This window comes from Falco peregrinus, chromosome 3, assembly GCF_023634155.1.
Source record: "Falco peregrinus isolate bFalPer1 chromosome 3, bFalPer1.pri, whole genome shotgun sequence".
In the NCBI taxonomy this organism is placed as follows: Eukaryota; Metazoa; Chordata; class Aves; order Falconiformes; family Falconidae; genus Falco; species Falco peregrinus.
The window spans coordinates 111,521,667-111,544,075 of record NC_073723.1 but is presented as its reverse complement, the minus strand read 5'-3'; the positions used below and the strand labels follow the sequence as shown (position 1 = coordinate 111,544,075).

At 43.2% G+C, this 22,409-nt stretch overlaps 1 protein-coding gene across 3 annotated transcripts in view; it reads left to right on the top strand.

Annotated features, from left to right (window-relative positions):
• Positions 1-513: 513 nt before the first annotated feature.
• CAPZB (capping actin protein of muscle Z-line subunit beta) overlaps positions 514-22,409 on the top strand; it is a 61,190-nt gene continuing 39,294 nt past the window's right edge. Inside the window, exons 1-3 of one of the 3 annotated variants that reach the window (XM_055798789.1) lie at positions 514-531; positions 690-796; positions 17,432-17,521. In XM_055798789.1, the coding sequence (XP_055654764.1) occupies positions 794-796; positions 17,432-17,521 (93 nt within the window). In that variant the 5' untranslated portion in view covers positions 514-531; positions 690-793. Of the gene's footprint in view, positions 532-689; positions 797-17,398; positions 17,522-22,409 lie in introns of those variants that run through there. The other 2 variants (XM_027788402.2, XM_055798788.1) reach the window with 2 other exon arrangements.

The following is a 22,409-nucleotide window of genomic DNA, read 5'->3' as shown; positions in this document are numbered from 1 at the left end:
TCATCCTATCTGTAAGCATCTGCTCAGCTTCCAGCAGGTACCTACACGCTTTGCCGAATCAAAGGCTGAGCTTCCAGAGAAAGCTGAATACTTGCTTTAGAAATTAATCAACCCTGGCCTTCAGCAGCCAGAGGCTAATTGATTTTCCTTGTCGCTTTAGAGCTGAAGTAGATGTATTAACAGGCAGCACCAGTGACCTCTGTTAGGCGCAGTTCTCGACGCTGATGACGTTGCTAAAACGTTACCTGTTGGGGCTGACGTTTTGCGCCCTAACTGCTGCGTCGTACCGGCTTTTGTTTAACCTTAAGGGTTATTTAAGCGTTTAAAATGTGTTGGAAGGAGGGATTCGCCACTAGGGCTTGGCGGCTGGCGCGCCCTCCCGCAGGCCCCGCCCCCTGGCCCCGCCCCCGTCTCTGATTGGCCCGCCTCCTTCTGGGGGCGGCCGGGCTTACCGCCGCGCTGGAGTTGGTGGTGCCTGACGCCCGCGGTGCTGCTCCCTCGCGGGGCGCCGCAGCCCGCCCCCCCCGGGGGGTATGAATGGTTCCTCCCGCTCCGCCCCCCTGCCCCTCCCCGCCCCGTTCGCGCGCCGCGCTCCATACTTGGCGATGGCCGGCGAGCCGCGCGCTGATTGGCAGAGCGGCGGCGAAGGGGCGGTGCGGTGCGGCACTGACCCGGATGTTCACTCCTAGGCAACAGCGGAAGTGGAAGGGCCGCGGCCTGCCTCGGAGGGAGACCGGACGGGACCGGGAGGCGCCGCCGTTGCTACCGCCCAGCGCAGCCCCGCCGAGCCGCCATGGTAAGGGCGAGAGGGGCGGCCTTGGGCTGCTGCCTGCTCCCTCTCCTCGCGCCTGTCTTTCTCTCTCCTGGCGGTGCTGCCCCCTCCCATCCCTCCGGTGCCGCGCCCCGGCGGCTCCTTCGCTACCCGCCCCCTCACCCCCCCACACCGGTCGCGTCGCAGCGGGTTGGCGGAGCGGGTGGGCCTCGCCCGCTTTCCCTGGGGCCGTGGTGAGGGAGGCCCCAAGCCGGTGCCGCCGGGGGAGAGGGAGCAGTGGCCTGGCCTGGCTTTGGGGGCGGCGGCGGCGGGGGGCTCTGCCCGGGGTTCTGCAAGGCCCGGGGGCACCGGGTGTCCGGGCCCGTCTGGCTGCTCTGCTGCCCGCTTACTTCCAGGTTTGTGGGCCTGATAGCTGGGGTGGTGTTTACAGAGGGAATGCTTCCGCTTTGCATGGTGAATGTTACCGCTTGATGTACTTGTAAACGGAGCCAGTGAACGAATGCGGCGGCTGCAGCAGCGTTTGAGAGCGATGGGGGCCCCATTTGCTATCGCTGCTGCTCATAACCCCCGAATTGTCTCCCACCGTCTGGCATTTCCTCTGGAAGCCGGACTCGCTTGTTAAGGTGCGTTAAGATCTCATGGAACCTGCAAAATACAGGAAGACCACGCGCAGCCAGGTAACGTTGCAGTGCTGGGCGCTACTTTTCTGTGTGGATGAGAACTTTCAGTTTTTTGGAGGAGAATCTCTGGTTTCTTCAGCCATGTAAAATAATCTCCATTTTGCTGTGTGTTTGCTGAATGGCTTTGCCCAGGTCACAAAACCTTTGTTTCCTTTTGGCACCTTGTGTGAAGGGGGCGGATTTCATCAGCTCTAAACAAATGCAGTAATAAGAACAGGAACTGGCCCAGGCCTGGTCTGCTCCCAGCTCTTCTGGGATCGATGTGTGCATTTAGAGAACCTGTTTAAGGCAGCATAACCCCTGTGGATGTAATCACTTTTCTGGAATCACTGAGATACCTAAATACTGTTTGGGAATTTGTGATTCAGGCTTCCCAACACAACGATTTAAGAATGTTCAAATGTATTTAGATTTCATAGAACCACAGAGCAGTTTGAATGGGAAGGGACCGTACAGAGCACCCAGCTGCAGCCCCTGCCGTGGGCAGGGACCCCTCCCCCCAGCCCCGGCTGCTCCCAGCCCCGTCCAGCCTGGCCTTGGGCACTGCCAGGGCTGGGGCACCCGCAGCTGCTCTGGGCAGCCTGTGCCAGTGCCTCGCCGCCCTCACCTGGAACAGTTTCTTACTAAGATCTAGTCTCAATCTACCCTCTTTTAAAAAAGAACAACCTAGTGCCTGGCTATATAACAATATAAAGGCTGGTTAAGCAAGCAAGCAAGTGTAATCCTTCTTACCTCAACCATAGGAATTTCAGAGGCAATACCTTAGATTTTTTTTCTTCACAGCTGAAGATCATTGTGATCCTGCCACCTGTATTATACAGGATAAAGATCTTTCTGGTGAAAAATGGTTAAGATCTAGGTTCTGCTCCTCTGGTCTTGTTTGGACAAACGAGATGCTGTACCTGACTGAGTGTGGGGGGTGACAGGATGGAGCGTCTTATTGCAGTTGTGTATCTTATTTCAAGATACTGAAATCTGTATGTATGAGACCTGACAGTAGAATTTGAAATCAGGATTCCAACAAACTAACCTAACTTCTGTTGTGGCAAAAATCCTCACAGGAGAAGAACTTGAGAAAAATGAGCAGGCTTCATGTAAAGTAACAACAGTGATACCAGTTTTTTTTAAGGGGATATGAAAGCATGCTATAAGAAGAATGTGGTCAGGGTTTAGCTGTAATTGTATCAGTCATTAGGAGGAGGTAGAGCACAGATCCTTTAGAAATTTCGTGAGCATTATAAGCTTATGTTGTCTTCTGATTTTTTTCGTGTTTAGTCATGGAGACCACTGGGCCTAGGAGAAATTTGATCGGAACATCCAGCACTCTGTGGTGGTTTCTGTTGTTGAGTGCACTTCAGGGATGAACCTGTGGCAGCCACTCTGTTATTTGTATGTCGTGGTGGCTGTGTACACATCTGAAGGCTCCAAGAACGTGACAACTTAAACGTGGCTCATCTAGGTCCAATAGTAGGAGGGCACAAGATGAATCACTCTTCGTGTTTGCAGAAGACAATTTGTGGTGATATTTTAAAACCTTCCTGACTCTTACAGTTATCTTAACGTTATGCAGAAAGTGCAATTGAAGCATCCAGTTTCAATTTAAGTGCAAACTCGGTGTTTAGAGTACTTCCAGGATCTTTCATTTTAGTGCGAATGAAAACACAATCCTGAAATGGAGCACTGAGATGCTGAAATGGCCCTTTCATTGGAGGCAACAGCAAGTTCCCCCCCAACAGCTGGGAGAACCTGGTATGGTACAGGATATTAGGTCAAACACCTTCTTGGTTCCATGGGGTTACCAGTAACTGTGTAGAGCAAAGGTTCTCATCTGTCCTCTGCACTGCCTCAACTCTTGAATTGCTCCTGAGTGAGAATTCAGAAGTGTGTCTGCATTTCAGTCAGGTGCTTGGTGAAACAGGGCAGGGCAACACATGAGGCTTGAAAACTGCTTCGATGGATGCTGTCTCTTCTGCTAAAAATAAACTTAATGCGCTGTTCAGGGCTAAGCAGGACTGGGGAGAGTGGATCTGCTGAGATTTCTGCAATTGTAGGTTATGAGTGGATGGAATCCAGTTACTCTTTGTAAAAACAAAAATCTTCCTTTCCAGGTTACGTAGACTGTCCTGATCACGTTAGCAAGTATTTCTTCTGCTATGCAGCTCTTCAGGAAAAGGTGGAGAATTTAAGCAAAATTTATAACTTAATCAACCATAAATTCGGGCTGTCTAGTGTAGTGCTGGCTGCACATCATCCATTTAGAATTTGTGAGGCAGCTAAAAAGTGCTGAAGCACAGCCAAGGATGCATGATGCGACACCGACACACTCGATGCATAAACATTGTGTGCTATTCAGAGTAACTAATATTTTCAGGGTAGGGGCTGTTTGTCTTCAGCAAGCACATTGCTGCTTGATAAATAACTTGGTTTTGTGCAACTGCTACCAAAGGCGTATTAAATGATTTGTGAAACTGAGCAACTAAAGGTAGCACTTTGCCAGCTCCTTGAACACCAAGCCCATCTCCCTTCTAAACTGATTGTGCTGCTTTTGAAACCTTACCGTACAGCGCAGGAGCTCACGGTAGGTTTTCAGTGTCCACAGCAAGTCCTTTGCACCTTGTGCCTTTGAAGAAATACTGACTTTAGCTGTTTTGTAGAGTCCATGTTTTATTAGGCAAGCCAAGTATATGAGCTTAGCTAAATGTTATCTTAAAAGGCAAATTCCCAAAATAATCAAGTTAGAGGATATCACTGGGAGAGGGAATACTGCCATTGCAGTGATGCTTAATCTTGTGGTTTATTAGCAAAGGGAAAACATTTGCGAGCTAAAGTTGTTCAAACAGGATTCCCTCGTATGGTAAATATATATGGTGATATCTTACTACTTGACATCTGGGAGTACAACAAAATGAAAGTGCAGTTCAGCCCTTTTGAATTACTATTTTTAGTCCTTATTACTGTAGCTGAGTGGAGAAGTTACTCTCTTTGGGAGAGAGACATTGCTGCCCTATTGAATTTCCCCTTTGACAGTTCTCGGTTGACTTTCACATGCAAAGGATAGCTGATGAACTAACTTGGGGGTTGTGCGTGCTTGTGCAGCACTCCCCCATGCTGGGTACTCATCCAGTTTGGGTTTGGATAGCCAAACGAAGACTTGGCTGGGGAGTGCCGATGTTTATTCTCCTGCCTGCCCTTTGGAGGGATGTTTGCTCAAGTCCAAATGGCTCCTTACTCTGCTAAGTAAGCTTGTAGAGAAGTGTTTTGTTTTGTTGGGTTCCCCCCTCGCCTTGAGCTGCTACACATTGTAGTAGTGCCACCTCAAGTTGAAATAAAACTGAATGTGTTTCAGTGTCTGCTCGAGAGAGAACAGCTTTACTGGAGAAGCGTGAAATTCTGAAAGGTGCCTGTACAGGCAACATAAGCTGGAGTTCAGGTACATGCTAAGCTCCATTTTTTACTCTGCTTTAATCCAATGTGATGTTTAAGGACTTCCCCCCCCCCCCCGGCAAAGGTCATGATTGCAGAAGTATAAGATAATCAAAATGATGTTGATCTTCTGGTTTTATTTGTATTTTTGTTCAGTCACTGTGCATTATAATTTCCCACTTTCCCATTGATTGCTGGGAGTCCTGTAGAGTTCAAAAAGCTTTGACCAGATCTTTGTCTCTCTCCTTAATGTGGAAGGTCCAAAGCATGTTTGTGCTTCAGTTCTTCCTAATTCTTTGGCATTTCCAGGAAGAAGGGCAAAAAATCCCCACTCCTTACTTAAAAACAGGGGACTTCAAATTTGAGTTTCTTTTGTGGGTGAAACCTGTGTGGTATAAAGGAGCAGTTAACACATGCGAACAATGTAAGCCTTCCCCAAGCTTCCTGCTCTTTCTAGCTGGGCTTCAGCCCAAAGTTTGTTTGCCGATAGATTGTGTTAATTAAAGAACTTATCTAGCTTGAATATAAAGATCAAGAATTCAGGCCAGTGCAGTGGAAGCGTGCCTACTTTAAGCTGGAGTATAAACTCATTTTTTTCTTCAACTCTCATGTAATGTCTTCTTAAACACTTACTAGTCCATGAAGGAGGTGTTCATGTTGATGTTAATGTGAGTATTGACCAAATCCTGGGAGTGGATACCCGACTAAGGACTTTATCTGGAACTTGGAATGCATCTGGAAGAGTCTTAAGCTGTTGTGCCTTACTTGAGCTGAATAATACATTCCTGTTACCTGGACCTGATCAAGGTGTCAAAATTCACTTATGGGGTTTTGTGTCCTAAAGCAGGATGGGGACAGATGCTTCCAGGCAGGTTGTCTTGGGAAGTTTGAGCTCTTGCTTGTCTGGTAGATGAGGTGTTTGCTTTTGAAACTTCCTTCATGGGGCACGAGGATGAATGCTGGTTGAGCAAGTCTTTAAAGATGTTTACCTGTTAGTTGAGCCGAGAGGTTTTATTCTGGGAAGAAAATGCAGTGTACTTGAGGAAGGTGTTTTGCTTGTTTCCTAATTAAAATGTAATTTTCCACAATAGGTGCTGTCTTGGTAATGCCAAATGCAGTTGGGGTCCTGTCCTTTTTCTGAGTTTTTAGATACAAAGAGGTTTTGAGTAAGGAATTGAAAACAGGATCTATTTATTATTTGTGGCCAAAACAGGCTTCTACTTAGAATTCCTTTAGTTGCATTAGATAATATCTTGTGCTCTGTTTCCTAGAGTGGTGGCCTGAGCCTTGGCATCGACCAGTGAGATTAATTTTCTTGTATTATCTAGTGCTGTTCTTTCACCCTACCTTCCTCTGCTAGGGTTTAGAAGGAAAATGTGCGGTGTGCTTTCAGCTCATCTCTTTGTGCCACAGCTTCCAAGTTGGGCCGAAGAATTACAGGATGGATTTACACACACTTGACTTACCTGGCTGCCCTTCTCATAAATTGCTTGCTTTATTCCTGCTATATGCAAATGAATCCTTATTAGTTTACATTTCATCAATATAGCCTGTGTTATTTTTCAGCCCAGGGTTGGTTAGGAGTCCTGACTCTTGGTTTAAACCCACGAGATGTTACTGAAGGTGTTCGCAGCCGTGCTGCAGAGCATGTCCTTGCTGATGCTGTTTCCCTGAGTATGAAGAGGATGTCCTCCATGCCTTTTTGTTACAGAAAGTGGAGCTGGGTTCTTTCCTGGTGCATTGACTTGGAATTTCAATCACGTCCTTGTTGCAAAGTGGGAGGGTTACCAGCCTGGGTGAAAGCAGAACCCAGGATCAAACGATTTTAGCAGCATCAGCTGAAACAGGACTGAAAACAGCACTTAAGAGTATTTTGTGCGGAAGGGAAAAAGGTCGAGACCGCATTGAAGACATAAGCTTAGTGGTTGCCTTAAGCCACCAAAGACATCATAAATAAAATAATCTTTATTCTCTCGGGGAATTTTGTTTGCATTTCTTCAGGTGATACTTTCTATCTTTTCCATTAGACAAACTGCTGAGTTAGAAAGCGATGGTATATTACCTGCCTTCCCCAGTTATTTTTGCTTTGGTAAATACCAGGATTTAAAAAAAGCTTGCTGCTAGCAAAGGTGCCTGCGCTTGCAATTTGAGACTGGCTGAGGAAACAAGAGATGGGTATTCTGGTGAGTTAATTCAAAGGAGGAGAGAGCCATGAAATGGAGGAATGAGGTAAAATATCAGCTGCATTGTGCTGACCGCAGCAGTTAATAGCTGTGTTTATCCACCGAGTCCTGTCGCTGTGCAAATTTAAGGGTCATCGTGAAGAGTTTGGGATGTAATGCTGAGAGGCGGCATCTTGGCTCAGTACGGACAGTGCTTCACCGGATGGTCAAATTCAGCTTTCATGTAGCCATTAGTATGGGCAGAGCTATTTCAGGTGAAAACTGGCCAATAAGTATTAACTTTGTATTAATTGATGTGGATTGAAACTGGCACGTGTGTGTTGTGTGAAGCACTGCTCCTCCATAAACTGTCTCTACTACTTAAATTTATTAAAAGTTTTGCAGAACTTGCGTGTCTTGTTGGATTGGACGCTGTCTCTCAGCAGTTTTGACTTAAGGGTAAGTCAGACGTGTTCTGAAGTGGCAAGGAAAACATAAAAAGACTGAAAGAATAGGCAAGTCTGGGAAAATTTTGGCAAGGGAAGGAATTCCAGAGAGCGTGAACATCTTGTTAGGTGGAGATGTGATGTTCTTATGGCCTATATATCTGCAGAACCATTAGCTTCCTAGTTTAAAACTTGAAATCCTTAGCACTGAATCCCTTGAATGAAACTGAATTGTCTTGCAAGCTTTGCAGCGTAGTCAGCAGGGTACGTTTTGCTAGACACAAGCGAAAGGCATATTAACCTACTTTTTTGACCTTTTAGGCAATCGGAGAACATTCAGGGATGAGGGCTAATTAGATAACCTCTCTGTCTCTCCGCTCTGCCTTGCCAGGCATCCGATTACTTGCCAGAGTTATCTTGTGAATTTACAACCCCGTCTACTAGACTTCAGGACGCTGGAAAGTGCTGAGTTTGAATATTAAACTGGGCAGCTGTCAGCATGGCGGCAGCTTACCGGGGGTGACGGGGGCTCTACAAACAGGCCGGCATAAAGCATTATACTGAATTTGTATATCAAACGTTTGTGTTAGTTATGCTTTCAGTAAGCATGTCAGTGTTGGTTATCGAATATATGCATCCCTGCCGCTATAATAATGTGCATTTTCTCAAATGTTTTTGATGGAAGTAACTTCTCATAAAAAAGGTTTAGGTTGTAGTTGACTGGAAGGAGAACCTGGATCTGTCAGGCCAGGGCCAACTTGCCAAATTTTACTGTTTTCTGCAGGAAAAAAATTCTCCATTTCAACTGAGCAGTTCCTCTGCTGATGCTTTTGTGACCAGGCTGATTTGAACATGAAACGAGCAGTATGTAGAATAAAAAAAAAAAAAATACACCACATTTTGAAAAGATCATCAAGCATTAACAGGATTAAAAGAAAGCATTACAGACAATATGTTTGCGGATGTTCAGGATGACAAATAGTGCTGAATCTCAGGAGCTGGTTTGTATTTGTAGTAATTATGGTTTCAATTGAAAAAAATTGATCTGTGTAGAAATTAAGCAGTCTTTCTCTAGAGGCTGATTTGGGCAATTTCTCCATATTATTTGAATGGAAGGCAAGAAGACGATGTGACTATGAAAAGCAGGTCATCAGATTTATGAACCAATGCAGACCTACTGTATTAGGTTGTTTCAAAGACTGAATTAACCCGGTTAGCCAGTTAGTAGTAGATTTACAGAGAAAGAATGAGGTAATGAAGTGGAGGATGGGGATAAGAGAGTATTAATCAGTAATTTGGGACATGTTTGCAGGGTTGAAGCTGAGAGGTGTACAAAAGGATCTTGCAGAGGTAAGTTATAGGAGTTTTTGCAGAAGGGCTGGCAAGGTCAGGAAGAAGATTCTGTGAATGATTTCCTGATGATGGGCAGTCATCTTCTCTTTGGTGTGAGTCAGTGCGAGTGAGCTGATGGGGGAAGGAGGCTGCTCAGGAGGTAGCTTCACAGTTTTCGGAAAGCAAGACTGACTTGACTGCACACCACCTTACTACAGGGCAAAGTATTTGTGAAGCTACAAAAAATGACTGAAGCATAGCGTTGAGTTGAGTCATAAGGAAATATGGAGAGGCACCTGAAGTTACTTGATGGATTAATACTGAATGGTTCCCCTGTCAGTAAAGCTGTCTGGGTCTGGATGCCTTGTCTTTTAGGGGTACCTGTGTGCTTGTGCTCAAGCCAACCTCTGTTCTGGTAGTGCAGCTATCAGGCAGGCGTTATGGGCTTCCTTATGAAGCAAATATGTCCTTATTGCAAAATAAGGACAAGTTCTCATATCTCAGTGCTGTGCTGTTACAGGTTGTTTTCATTTTGTTTAGCTAAGATTTCCTATCTGTAGTTATATCTAACAAAATGTTATTTTGTGTTAAATCCAGACTTGAAATAGGGTGTGTGTGTGTAAGAACCCTGTTGTGCAGTAACATTAGTCTAATTAAATCTCTTAATGTTATTTGGCAAAGGTGGTCAGCTCTGCAGTCAACTTCAGTATCTTTAATCCCATTTATTAAAAGTTAGTGATGCTTTTTTGCAATCTGTGCAACTTTTCTATGTAGCTCTGCTGTCCCCATCTTACTCTTTCATGTGGGGCTAATAGATTGCATATTCACTTGATGCCATGATTTATTGGGAAATGACTTTTTGCAAACTTTATGCTTCACAGGAATTCTTGGCACCAGATAAAAGCTAGTAAATTACATTGTCATGTTCAATGACAAGTTTAATAAATAAAACATTGTTTCTGTTACCCAGAAGACAAACACTGGTGCAGAAATCATTAGTGATCGTGGCAAAAGGTCAAGATGAATAGCCTGTTCCCAGAAATCCTTGTTGCTGGTCCATCGTGCTCTTCTGTTTGTATGTGGTGGCTCATTTCCTTGGGCAGCTGACAGATGCTTGCACCGGGCTTCAAATAAACTGATGCAATCGATGTTAAATTAGTTTTGAAAGTAGGTGCAAGTCTCTGCCATCTCAAAATACATCCTTGCTGGGGAGGAGGTGCCAAGAAATGTGAATTGTTTTCACTGTGTGCTGTACACCTTTGCAGGTGGGCTAACAGGAACTGAAATGCATCCAGTCGAAAAACAGCCTTGGGGAGCGCAAACTAGCCGTGGAACATACTCAAGGAGATGCTGAATTCTTACTTCCAAAGCAAGTAGTAAATTACAGTCAAATGGCCTGCTCCAGACTATTGGGGGTTGTCAGGTTTTTTTCAATAGATGTAAAACATTTTGGCAGATGTTCCATGAGACGGAGCTGCTTAATAAAGTAATGCAAGCAGCTCTGGTTTAGTTAGAAACTAATGGATGGAAGTGCCTTCAGAGTATTATAATTCACTTGATAATTGTTTCTAGAGTTGAGCTAGGATGTTGGGTAATGTCCCATGAGCAGTAAACGGCACTTATCTGATTTAGAGGTAAGGATGATAAAGCCAAGTCAAATACAGTGTATGACTGAAAGGATGCTTGAAAGCAGCTGTCTAAAGGTAAAGCAATGAAGGAGGATTTGGCAAAACTGTGATGGCAAATTTTGAGATGCTCATTGAGCTTCAGTGCAGGAGGAGATCTCTTTGGTGGTTGCTACTAGAAGACTGTTGCCACTCCTTAAATCTGTCTAGGCTTGAAATGGTGAGAAGTATCCAATGTCATCAGCGTGCTGGTGGCAACGAAACTTAAGCTGCCTCATTTGCTCCCCTTCCCGTAGATTATTTTAGTTCCCCTGCGTGGGTCTTTGGAGCAGTTGTGCAAGTTACTTTTTCCTGTAGAACCTCTGTAAAGAAGAGATCCCTTGTGAGCACTCGTCCTTTTGGAGTTGGTGCATATTAAACTTCTGGACCAGTGTAGAACAAAAGCTGGTCAATGTTTCTGAGGTTTAGAGTAGACCTCTCATTTTTTGGCAAGCGTGTAGGTGCATTTGTCGGTGTGTACAGCACCTAGACTTGAATTTAGAAATCAAGCCATGAAGGTGTTTTCAGTTGTTAATTGGGGCTAGTACTGCTTTTCTATAGCGTGCTCAATTGTTTTGAAAGTTAAAGCGGCGCAGAATAAAAGAAATAACGTTCTGCAGGAGACCATCTGAGAAGTATTTGCTGACTGAAAAGCTGTGGTGTGACTTGCACAGTTGCTCTGTGAGTAAATACTGGTTACAGGAGAGCTGTGGGAGACAGGGTACAGCAGCTTCTACTAAATTCTTCTGATCCATCACTTCTTGCTTTTATTTTAATCTTTAATCCTTCTCACTTGTAATTTGTGGAATAAGCGCTCTCAACAGTTGGTCTGTCTGTTTGGCTTTGACCACAGTGGTAATGTGACCACAGCAAATTGAGCTAAACACGTTACTAAACTTACAGCGTGGTCATAAGTGTCTGAGATAACAAAAGCCACAGGATCACATCCTAACCAGAGAAGACAAAGCTAGAAGTAGTTCAAGAGAAGGAGAATATAGTCTACATGAGTGTCATGTTCTTTTAATAAACATTGACCTATTCTTTTATGACTGTCCACAACATGGTTTATCTCCAGGTTTTATTAAGTTTGTTTCTTAAATATGCTATCACTGTTTCTCCCATGAGTACACCTTGCTGTCGGGAAGCTGTGATTTATAAGTGCATTACAAATGGTTTTAGATAGGATCTGCCAGAAGAGGGTTAATAGTCAAGGGAAAAATAATGTAGAAAAACAGATTGCAAGGAATATGTGCAGCTGATGGAAACGTCATGAGTGCAGAACTTGTCTGAGATTCATAGCTGTTACCATCTAATATCTTAAAAAATGAATGCTGACAGCTGAGAAGGGAATCCTGCGACTTAGCGTACTACTGTACTTTTTATTACACAGGGGTTACGATAATTCAACCCTTTGCTAAAGCTTCCAGCAGTAATACTATCTTACTGTGCAATTTGAAAAGGGAGTCTTCTGCCTTTTGAGCTCTGGAAGTTGCCAAGGATTAAAATGACAAGCAGGAGGGGAAGCTGTGTATCTGTTTCAATTAAAAAAAATTAGTGTTTTAGTACCACAAAGCTGAAACATTAGTCAGACATTCCTGTTGGGAGAACTGACAGGAAATAATATGATTTATAATCTGGGGTATGTTTGCAACACAAAAGGAAGGAAAAAAGTAATTTGCTGATTGGGTACTCCTGGCCCTGCGTTAATTTACAAAGATACTTTGCTTGTAAACTGACCAGTGACCAAAGGGATCTGATGTGTGATTTTTTTCAAATTGTGGAAGTTGAACAAATGTTCTGGTTTTGGTGTCCCTTCAGGTTTTTATCTTACATTTCTGTTCTCTGAAAACTCAGATGCCAGCTTGTACTTTAAATTTGGATAACTTTTCACATGCCACTCTTGAGCAAAACTTAAGCATGAAACAGAAGACCTTTTTTTATCTGTTAGTAACCCAGCTGCAGTGTCCTGACAACTGTGGCATCTCAGGACCAAACACGAGCAGCACAGGCCAAATAATGAACGTTCTTACTACATGTTTGTGGCTTTTTTACTTTAATTCTAATATTTGCAATAATTTCTGGGTTACTCAGTTCTTCTCAGCTGGCATCACAGATTGGAAGGGGTAGGTAGCACCATCATGCCTTGAGTAAAGTGTTAGATTTGGTTTGCTGGCTAGAAAGATTTGGTGGCCCAAGTGACTTATTTCCCAGAAAGGGCTAGAATAGGAAGAAGCCACCACTGCAGTAGCACTGAAGTACCTCAGCTGGTTTGTCTTGACTCAGGGGTGAGCTCAGAGTAGTGTTAATACAGAAATCCAATACAGAAGTGAAACAAGTCTGGTTTTCTTTTTCAAGAAACTGCCCAACTCTGTTTATGCTCAGCAATAACATAGTCAAATGAGCAGGAGCTATCAGAACAAAGCTGTGAAGGCTAGGGAATTAAATCTGCAATTCTTTGTGACAAATAGAAGCAAATTCCTGCTGATTGGAAGGCTGGGAGCTTTAAATGAAATCTTTTACCTCCTTTCAAGTGGAATAGCTCAGCCTTTGAAATGGGTAGAGCTGCAGGTTTGTGTAAACCTTCTTAAAACCCAGAGTATAAGTTAAGTCTCATGTAACTAGCAATGAAGAGTTGTCATGATTTAGGAATAAAGCTTGTGAATTTCTGTAAGTGTATATAGTGAAATGTGTGTGTAAAGATACCGTTTAAAAAGTGTGAAATACTTTCAGATGGTAACTCATCCAGTTGCTAGTGCCTATTGAAAAGAGAAAACAAGTATAGCTTCTGTGAAGTGTTACTGGTTCTGCCAGTGACGCTGGTGTTTGAAAGGCTTTAGGGATGTATCTTGACTTATAACAACCTCATTTATCAGGTGACAATTTTGTGCAAATTATGATGCAAACATGGCATGGTTTATTACTTCGGTCTGTCGGAGCGTATTTGTGTGCTGTGAACTGGAACAGCTGCATGAGAAGTAGCTTACTTGCTTGCAGGTTTGCATAATTTTGGGTCTGTCCCTGTTGCCTGATGTTATCAGCCTATGTGAGCCTGGCCAGGGACCATTAACGAATGCCAGCTATTCCTGGGCCATGTCCCCCTCATCGTAAGGAGCTGTGGGGTTTCAGGGATATGACAAGTGAGGGTCAAAAGGAAGTTCAGCATTTTGCCTGCTGTAATTTTTGCAATTTGCATGCCTAGAGTGACTTCCTGGGTTTTTGTTAATGTTTTGCATTAAATAATGTCCACCCATACCTGGCTTTAATTGCATTCATAATGTAAGCAATATTGTTTAAAGTATGCAGCAGTGCTTCTGTGCAGCTACACATTTGTACAACTTTTTTTTTTTTCAGCACTATTTGTTTTTATTTGAGCCTCAGCACAGACTGCCTAGTTGACCAGAGACCTGTGGCTCTTTTGAGAGGGTTTCTCTTGCAGATCAACTAAGTACAGTGGGGATAGAAGAGCAGATGCAGGCAATGGAACCTAAACAAACATAACTACTCCTGTAGACATATTCATAACATTTTTCCCTGTGGTAGTACCATGGGAATGCTATAGCAGATGCTTAAGTGGAGATTCTAGATAGCCAGACATCTTTTGAGGAAACTTATGAAGGAGCTTTCATCTAAGCTAATATTTTCAGTCTTTGAGATTCCTATGATCTCTAAATCCTTCAGTGGCTTGAGCTGTAATAAAACTTCATTTAGAATTTCTGTCTGAACTCCCTACTCCTCCACAGGAGCTCTGTGCTGGATGAAACAGGGGAATGGTGGAAAACAGCCTCATATCAAGTAAACACTAAGTTCATTAAGTCCTGCAACCTCAAAGAGCTTGGCTCTGAGAGCAGCCCAGGCTGGGAGACAGCCTGTCTAATCACCTGCGCAGTGAGCAGGGCTTTATAAGCCTCTCTGTGTCTGAAGGCAAGAATTCTGTAGAAATGCTTTGTCTGGAAGTCTATTTGGAAACCATGTCTTCAGTATGCAATTTTACAAGAGAATTAAGCAAGTGGAAATCCAGTACAGGGGAAGTTAAGAAAAGTAGGTTGGCTCAACTGCAGTGAGGTAGGTTGGGGTGGACCTTGAGTTCCCAAAGAACACCTTCCTCTTACACAAATTGTGTGAAGGCTCTGTGGGATTAAGTGCCACTGATGTGCCACTTTTGAAACTGTGGTAGCACATGCCTTCTGTAGGGGTAGTATCACCCTTCTATAAGTCGGGGAACTGTGTGCTGCTGCTTTTGGCACCTCAGATGTGGTTCCCATCTCTTTGTATGTAAGTATCTACAGCTACTCTATGTGCTCCAGCTGGGGTGGAGGTCTGGAACCAAAGGATGTATTTGACGACAGACTTGGTTTTTAAAACCTCACTTCACCTAGAAAGAACCAGAAGCAAAAGATACTGGTAGTATTACCCTTTCAGTTCTGAAATGGGACATACCAGATGTATCCAATATCACAAGGTACCACTTTGCTCTGTAATCTGGGTGCTTTGTATTGCCTTTTTGACTGTGCCAGTATGGATTTGTGCTGAAGTGACTGTATAACCACAGCTTTAGGGACAGTAATACAGCAGAACTTGCCTTTATTTTGGTGCTTTAAGAGATCTGCTGTCAAGCTGTTTCATTATTTAAATGCTCTGCAAGAAAACTGAATAGTCCTGCTGCTCGGCCTTGCTTTTACCTCTTTGATAACAGAAAAACATACTGTTAGTATGTGCTTGGATATTTTTGTTTTTCCATTGTGCTCATCCACGCATGCCAGCCATGTCTGAATCCTTTTAAGAATCTCTGCCTTAAACGGTCTTGCTTGTGTCTTTTTACAGCTGTTATTGAATATATTCGTATTAAAATGGTCAGTCAAGTTCTTCTGGTTAATCCATAAACCGCTGCAGATGTAGATACTCCTTCATTCAGTGTAGTTTTTCACAGTTGTTTCTTTGCAAAACACTGGGGTTGCAGCTTTAGCGGTGGTTTTTAACATCTTTCCTTCGGCATTTTTGTCTATTAAACAATTCCAGCTGGCAGAGGAGGACGGAGCACTTCCGTAAGTGTTCCCACGATCTGAAAGTGAGGAGCATGACCTTATGACCATGTGCCAGCTTTCCTTTCTGGATGTAAGAGATAGCAGGAGGTAAAGACAATACTTTGTAAGAAAGGTCCCCTGCTGGAGCTGGACAGGCGTAGGCCATCTAAACAGTGTCTTTCTCTGGGGACGGAAAGGTTACTAGCAAAAAGAGAGTAGTTCTCCCTTCCCCTAAACATTTAATGAAGATAAGTAAAAAGTTTTGAAAATCTTGGCCATCACTTTTGTGCATGAATATGGTGATAGTTCAGTGGTTGGTTTGTGGTCGCCTTCCAGGGTAAATAACATCCCTCCAGACTCACTTCAGCTAAGGATTTGCTTGTCACATTATCCAAGTATTTAAAGGGTAGGGGTGTGTGTGTGTGTATGTGGGGTGGGTTTATGTACGTTGCTTGAAGGCATCCTCCTCCAGTGACAAGAGGTGACTGGCGTAAACTTCTGTTCGTGGAGTCTGTGCACCCTGCTTTGCAGGCTGAAGGCTCAGATCTTCAGGAAATTATTGCAGATATGGGAGCCTGATGCCTGACTGGCTGTAGAGCTGGAAGATTTTGCAAAGATCATGTCCTATAACTTGACCTGGATGAGAAGTAAATATATAATCTCCCCAGACCAGGCTGTCTGAGTTGCTGGCTGTAAAATATTTGTCTTTAGACGGTGGATAGATAGTGCCTCTTTTAAGAAGCTTTCGTAATGGATGTCTGCTGAACAGGGAGCTCCCTCCTTTCCCCATTGCTAGGGTATAGCTAAATTGCAGGAAATTTCCTGTTTCTCTCTGACCTGGGGGCTGATACTTGAATAATGTGATAATGTAACTACTTCAGTTTTGAAGCCTTTCTTAAATAAAACTTTTAGATCTTGGCAGAACACAGGAGGGAGAAATTAAAGCTAAGCTCTTTGTATATGGGTGGCTAGAAATCGCAAAGAAAAAAGGGAGGGGAAGAACGAGAGAAAACAAACTGGCTATGCTTCAGTGCCTAGTGACCTGCTGATCAAAGTAACTCATGCAGATTTTGGGTACTTGTTAGGCTTGCAGGAAAGGGTCTGTTTATATCTGTTGGTGAGGAGGAGAGCTAAAGGTTATGTCAAGAACATGGTTCAGCTCGTCAGATGTCTGTGGTAATGTCTCTTGCACATTTTCTGACTCTGAGGAGAAGTTTAAGATTGGGTGGGGTTTTTTTTGTCAGAACTGAATGTGAGACCAGCTGCAGTAAGTCCTTTGGAATATGTTGTTGCCATTTCTCAAAATAACTGAAGTCCCTGATTTCTCAGATGCAGGCAGCTTTTGGTGTGTTTTGTAGCAAGAATAAAATAATGGATCATACTTTGTGTCCATGTTTCATTCTGTGGCTTTTTTTTTATAAAGCTGAAGGAGGGTGAGCCAGCTCTGTTTTGGAACAGAATTTGTCTTGGATACTAGTTATCTCAAGCTGAATGGCGTAATACAAATGAGGAAGTGTTAAAACTGCTTCGGGAGAAGGAACTTTCAGTTCCCTAACCTAGATTATTATTGAGATAGCATGGAAAAACAATGCATTACACATTTACATGAATGTTGGAAACTGTTTTGGTGAGGTAAGGACTGGACTCTTCCATCAACAGCATGGTGTTAAATTGGTGGCATGACGCTAGTTAAAGCTGTGCTTCTAAATCCAGAGTTTAGAATGCTTTTTGCAATATGAAGTCAGTAATCTGCAATCAAATGGTACTGAACTTTACTGAAATCTGTTGTTTGTGTTAATAAAAAACGTGTTGTCGCTTAGAATTAGGAACTGTATCTCTTGTATCAGGAGCCTGCAAGCACTGCAGTTCTTGTGTGCCTGTGGTGTATTACCTGTACACATTGTAATGGAGGGATGTTCTTGTTTCTGCAGAGTGACCAGCAGCTGGATTGTGCCTTGGATTTGATGAGGCGTCTGCCTCCGCAGCAGATAGAGAAGAATCTCAGTGACCTCATTGACTTGGTGAGTATTGGATGCTCTGACCAAGTAATGGCTGAGTCCTGGGTGTGATGAAGATCTGGTATGTAAGAACATTTTCTGAAGCATCTCGAAGGTGTGGTGATTTGTTTCTCTCCTTGTCTTTTAGCAAGCGTAAAGAATACAGCAATTGCCCAAACAATGCCGGGAATCTATGTGTTCATTTTGAGCAAGCCAACAAGTAGTACTGTGTAAGCATGGGCACGCTTTCAGATGAAGGGTCATTAGCAGTTTTCTTGATGAAGTCATCGCCGGTTTGGGAGCTGTTGTTTAGTAGAAGTAATTTGGAATAGTTGATACAAGGCTGATGCATGCCCTTGTTACGTGTGTGTCTCCTGGTGAACTACCTGCCTGTTTGTAGTTTGACGCAGGGTTTGTGCGGTAGGTGCAGTGGATGTGCTATGTCACATGCTTCAAAGATGTTACTGAGACAGAATGTGTCAGAACACTGGGGTTCTGGAGAACACCCAAATCTATTTCTAATTTATGCCGTTTCAGGTATTCCGCGGTCTAGCGAGTATCCAAAAAAACCCAGCCTGGCCCGCTGTCTTGTGCCTGATCCCTGTTTTCTGCTTGCCCCTGAAACAATTGTTTTCTTTCTGTAAATTGCTAGTGAAGAAAACTAACTTAAGGATGTGTATGCTTATTACTAGTTGCATAGGATCTAGTTGCACATCCTGTGATACACGTTGGGCTATAGTAGGCTACCTAGTGTCAATTCTCCCTTAAAACAGTGTGGGCCCAGTTGTCTCTGGAGTAACTTAAAGTATTACTGAAATATGGGTTTGATCTATCCAGAACCTCCTATAAGGGTACCTGGGAAAACTTGTTTCTATTGTTAGTCTAAATATATGGCTTATTTTTGACCTAAGCTTCTGCATTTTTGCAGACAGAGGACACTGAAGTTGGAATAGGACTGTTAGACCTTTGAATTCAGCCTTTGGTCTTATCCATAGTAAGAACTGCATCTCTTTTTCTGGGGAAGATCTGAATTTTATGCGTGATACAGACAACCTTGTCTGAGAGACACTAAAAATCTGGTGGTTCTACACATAGCAGCTATTCTAGTGCCTCTTAATTAAATTGTGTCCGAGCCGTTAGTCATCTTTGTGTGCAGAAGAGCAGCTGCTTACCAGGTAAAAGTTTAGTTGAAGAGTCTGTTCCTAAGTGGTGCTGAAGCTGGTGCTGGTGAGCTTGGGAGGAGTCCTATGGTCAAGAAGTTGTGGCTGCCTTAAATTTATCAACCTCTTTAAATACTGCTTTTAGTTACATAAGCCAAGGTACAGGTAAGAAAGCTCTGTGGGTCAGGAAAGAAATTATTCCCTGCAGGAAGGGATTATTTCTCTTTCTTGAAACCATTTAGTAATTGGCTACATCTGTGCCACCAAAACTCTTGGCAACCTAAAACATCATTTTTGTGGCTGTTGCTGGAGGTAGGACACAGTAACTAAATCATTGATATGATCTGGTGTGACGTGGTTGGTTTTCTGATGAAATTTGGAGGACTGGATGGATATCGGGGTTTGAGTAGCTCCAAGGACTGTTCAAAACAATGAGTTGTTTGGGGAGCTATGGTAAGCTTGACTGTATAATTGGTATGAGGTTTTTTTTTAATGACTCAGAAAATTGCTGGTTACCTCTAAATGTTGGAATTAGTTTTGGATGGTGCTCATTAGTGCTCTACATGCTTTCCATCAGCAACACGCTCGCTGGGCTTCTTTTCATATTGAAAGTGTAACATGAAACAGACCAGCTTGAATAATGCTTGTTAGAAGGAGGGTCTGTGCGATTCCCACACTAGTCATTGTAGTCACTTCTCTGGGGCAGAGATGAAATAATTGGTTAAATCCAGTATGATTTCTTTATTGTTGAGACATCTGTAGGCTTCTTCTGCAGCCACTCAGCCTGACCTCCACAAGACTGAAGTCTATGCTCTAGCTAGACAAGAGCAGTGTATGCACTGCCACCTGTAATAGTTCCAAAAACATCATAAGCCAGACTCAAGCAAATAGTTTTTTGACCTTTTTGGCAAGTTTCATCCAAACCTTTACAGCTGATGTTTTTATTCTGTTTCCTGTACCATTACCAGACAATAGCCTCCTTGAAGTAAAAAGTCAAACTCCAAATGCATGACGAGCATGAGCAGGTTCATTAAATTGGTGATAGAATTATAAAAGATGGCACCCTGACTTGTGCTTCCTTTGAGCTTGGTTTCCTTGTGCTGGAGCAGACGTGAAGCAGAGGCCTGCGTCACTTTTTGGGGTGTGTGTGTGTGTGTGTAAAGTGCAGTTTATTACTTGAAGTCCACTTGCGGCTCATCTTGCCACGGTCATTTTGTAGGGATTGATCTCCAGATGGATGAGTGTAGCTACTGTTTTGATGTGTGCTTAAGATCCACTGAAAGGAGATGAAGATGACTTAGGAATGTTTTTGTATGTAAAAACTTTTCAGGATTAATATAGTGAGAAACTGACATGTACTTCCTAGGCTCGTATTCCTGCTGGGGTGGATAACAGTGCTATGTTTCTTCCCTGAGGTCCCTCTTACTCTATCAAAGCCACGCTATGCTGTTATTTTTTAATTAAAGAGCATCTTGGTGCCAATGTGACGATATGGAGGATGTTCAACTGTACATTAGTGCCCCCAAGTGTTGGGCGGATGAGGGAAAGGGTCCAAACTTGAACATGAAGTAAAGGAGTGGGTGGAAGAAGAGAATTTTTGGGTCACTGGCCCTCATCAGACCAGACACTTTTCATTCATTAGCAAAACAGTTTGTGGTTTGCCCTTTTACCACATCTGTTGTTGCATTTTTCAGACTGCCGGGTCTTCAATTAGAGTTCATTAGAGGCCTTGTCAGTCATAGGACTCCAGAAGTCCTGCCTGAAAGAAGCTGTGCATGGTGCTGGTAATGTGCCTTGGCATGGAGTGCTCTGGTTGGAATTCAGTTAGTCATTATTTGTAAATAGACTACTCGGAGGCTGTCAAAATATGCAACAGGACTTCTAAATCTCTACAGAAAGAGTTGAGTGCAGGCACATACCTTTTTAAGGACAATTCATTAAAATTAGAATAAATTTCCATGTAGCTCCTCTGGAAACTGCAGTAACTGAAGCGTTGGAGAATCTACCTGTCGGCCAAGTCTGAACTGTAAAGCAGCTCCCGTAAGAGGAGCGCTAAAGGCGATTGCTTAGATGGATTGGTTATGAGGCTGCCCCAAGCGATAGCATTTGTAGCATTAATACAGATAACAGTCTAGCATAGATACTGTCTCACCTCCTTATTGCCTCGCATCATCCAGAAGTTGCTGCTGTTGATACACTGTGCTTCTCATAGAAGTCAGTTATGAATCCTGTCTGTTCTCAGCACTTCCTGAAGGGGAACATTAAGGTATTTTTTGGATGGAAGTGTCTCTTGGTATCAGTTAAGACTAAGATCTTGTTTTGGCTCATGGAAATCGCATTGAGTGGCATGAAATAAGGAAGCTGGTAGAGCCCGCTTGTGAGTGACTTAATGGTTTGTATTGAAAGATCAGATCAATCAGAATTGTCCTGCTGCTTCCATTCTCTTAAGCTAAGTTGTACATTAAGTCAGTCCTGGTGTACTTTTAGCTGTGTTCTTCCCAAGGGAGACCCTGAAGACATCAGCTTTCAGATAGCGCTGCTGTGGAGGATCTCTTCTTAGGATACAGCATGTGTCACAGGGTGGGCGAGTGGCAGCTGGAGTCACGGCCTCCAGAATCTTTTGGTTTTTGGTTTTGGGGTGTTTTTTTTGCAAGACAGCTTCACTGACATGTCTTAGAGGGGTGTTTCTCTGGGAAAGGTGGAAGATGGAAGTTGGATTTATTGTGCTTGTAGGCTACGTGCAGCAAATATGGGATCCGTGACAGGACTGCCTTGGTGGCTTTGAGACGAGTGTGGAAGTTGATGTGCTTTCAATCTCGGTAAAAGTTAAGCAGGTTCCTTTTTCAAATACAAGTTTCCTGCTGGGTGTTTAATTTGGATGTTTGCCTGTGTGTATATAATATAAATTAGATAAAAAAAAAAAAATCTAGCTGACTCAGAAGAATCAGGTGGCTGGTATAAAGTGGGGATGGAGAATCATCCTTACAAAACTGGTTCATGAAACGGACAAGCAGGCTCGCCAGAGTGGGGTTTGCTCACAGCCACAAACTTCTTCCTCCCTTTTCCCAGTAAGACTGATACTCAAATAATAGTCAACTTATTCCCCAAAGTGAAAACTTTCTTGAAGTACAGAATGAAGTTATGCTGCCATGGAAGAATTAAAGCTGCAATTCTTCATAGATACAGCAGGCAGTAACTTTACTGGTTATTTTTCAAGGCTGTTTGCAATTAAGGATCTGGGAGGTGATCATATTTGCTTTCTCATCACAGGAGAATGCTTAAATATTTTTAGTAGAATGTTGTTACTTTTTCGAAAGTCCCAGTGTGATGAATTTAAAAATGTGTGAACTTAAGATTTTTGAAATATTTGAACAATATTCAGGACCTTGCTTCACATAGCTAATGTGCCTCCAGGCAAGTCTCAAATCTGCTTGCACGCCTTTAGTAACTGAAGATATATGAAGCTAGAGAATTTATCCCCAGGCAAACTGCGTTGCTTGGTCTGCACAGACCATAAAGAACATGAGAATGTGACTGCAGCTTTTTGTGTTTGGAGTCCAAGAGCCTAAACAGTATGCAGTATCGAGGAGAAAGATAAAGTAATTGAATGCAGATGGTCAGCTGAACATCTAGTGAGGGTGGAAGATGTCTTAAAAAATAATAAAAAAAAATCAGACCTAGTGAAAACTTAAAATAGTGGAAGCAGAAGTGCATTGACAGCCTCGTGGTCTCAAAGCTGAGTTTTTGACCTG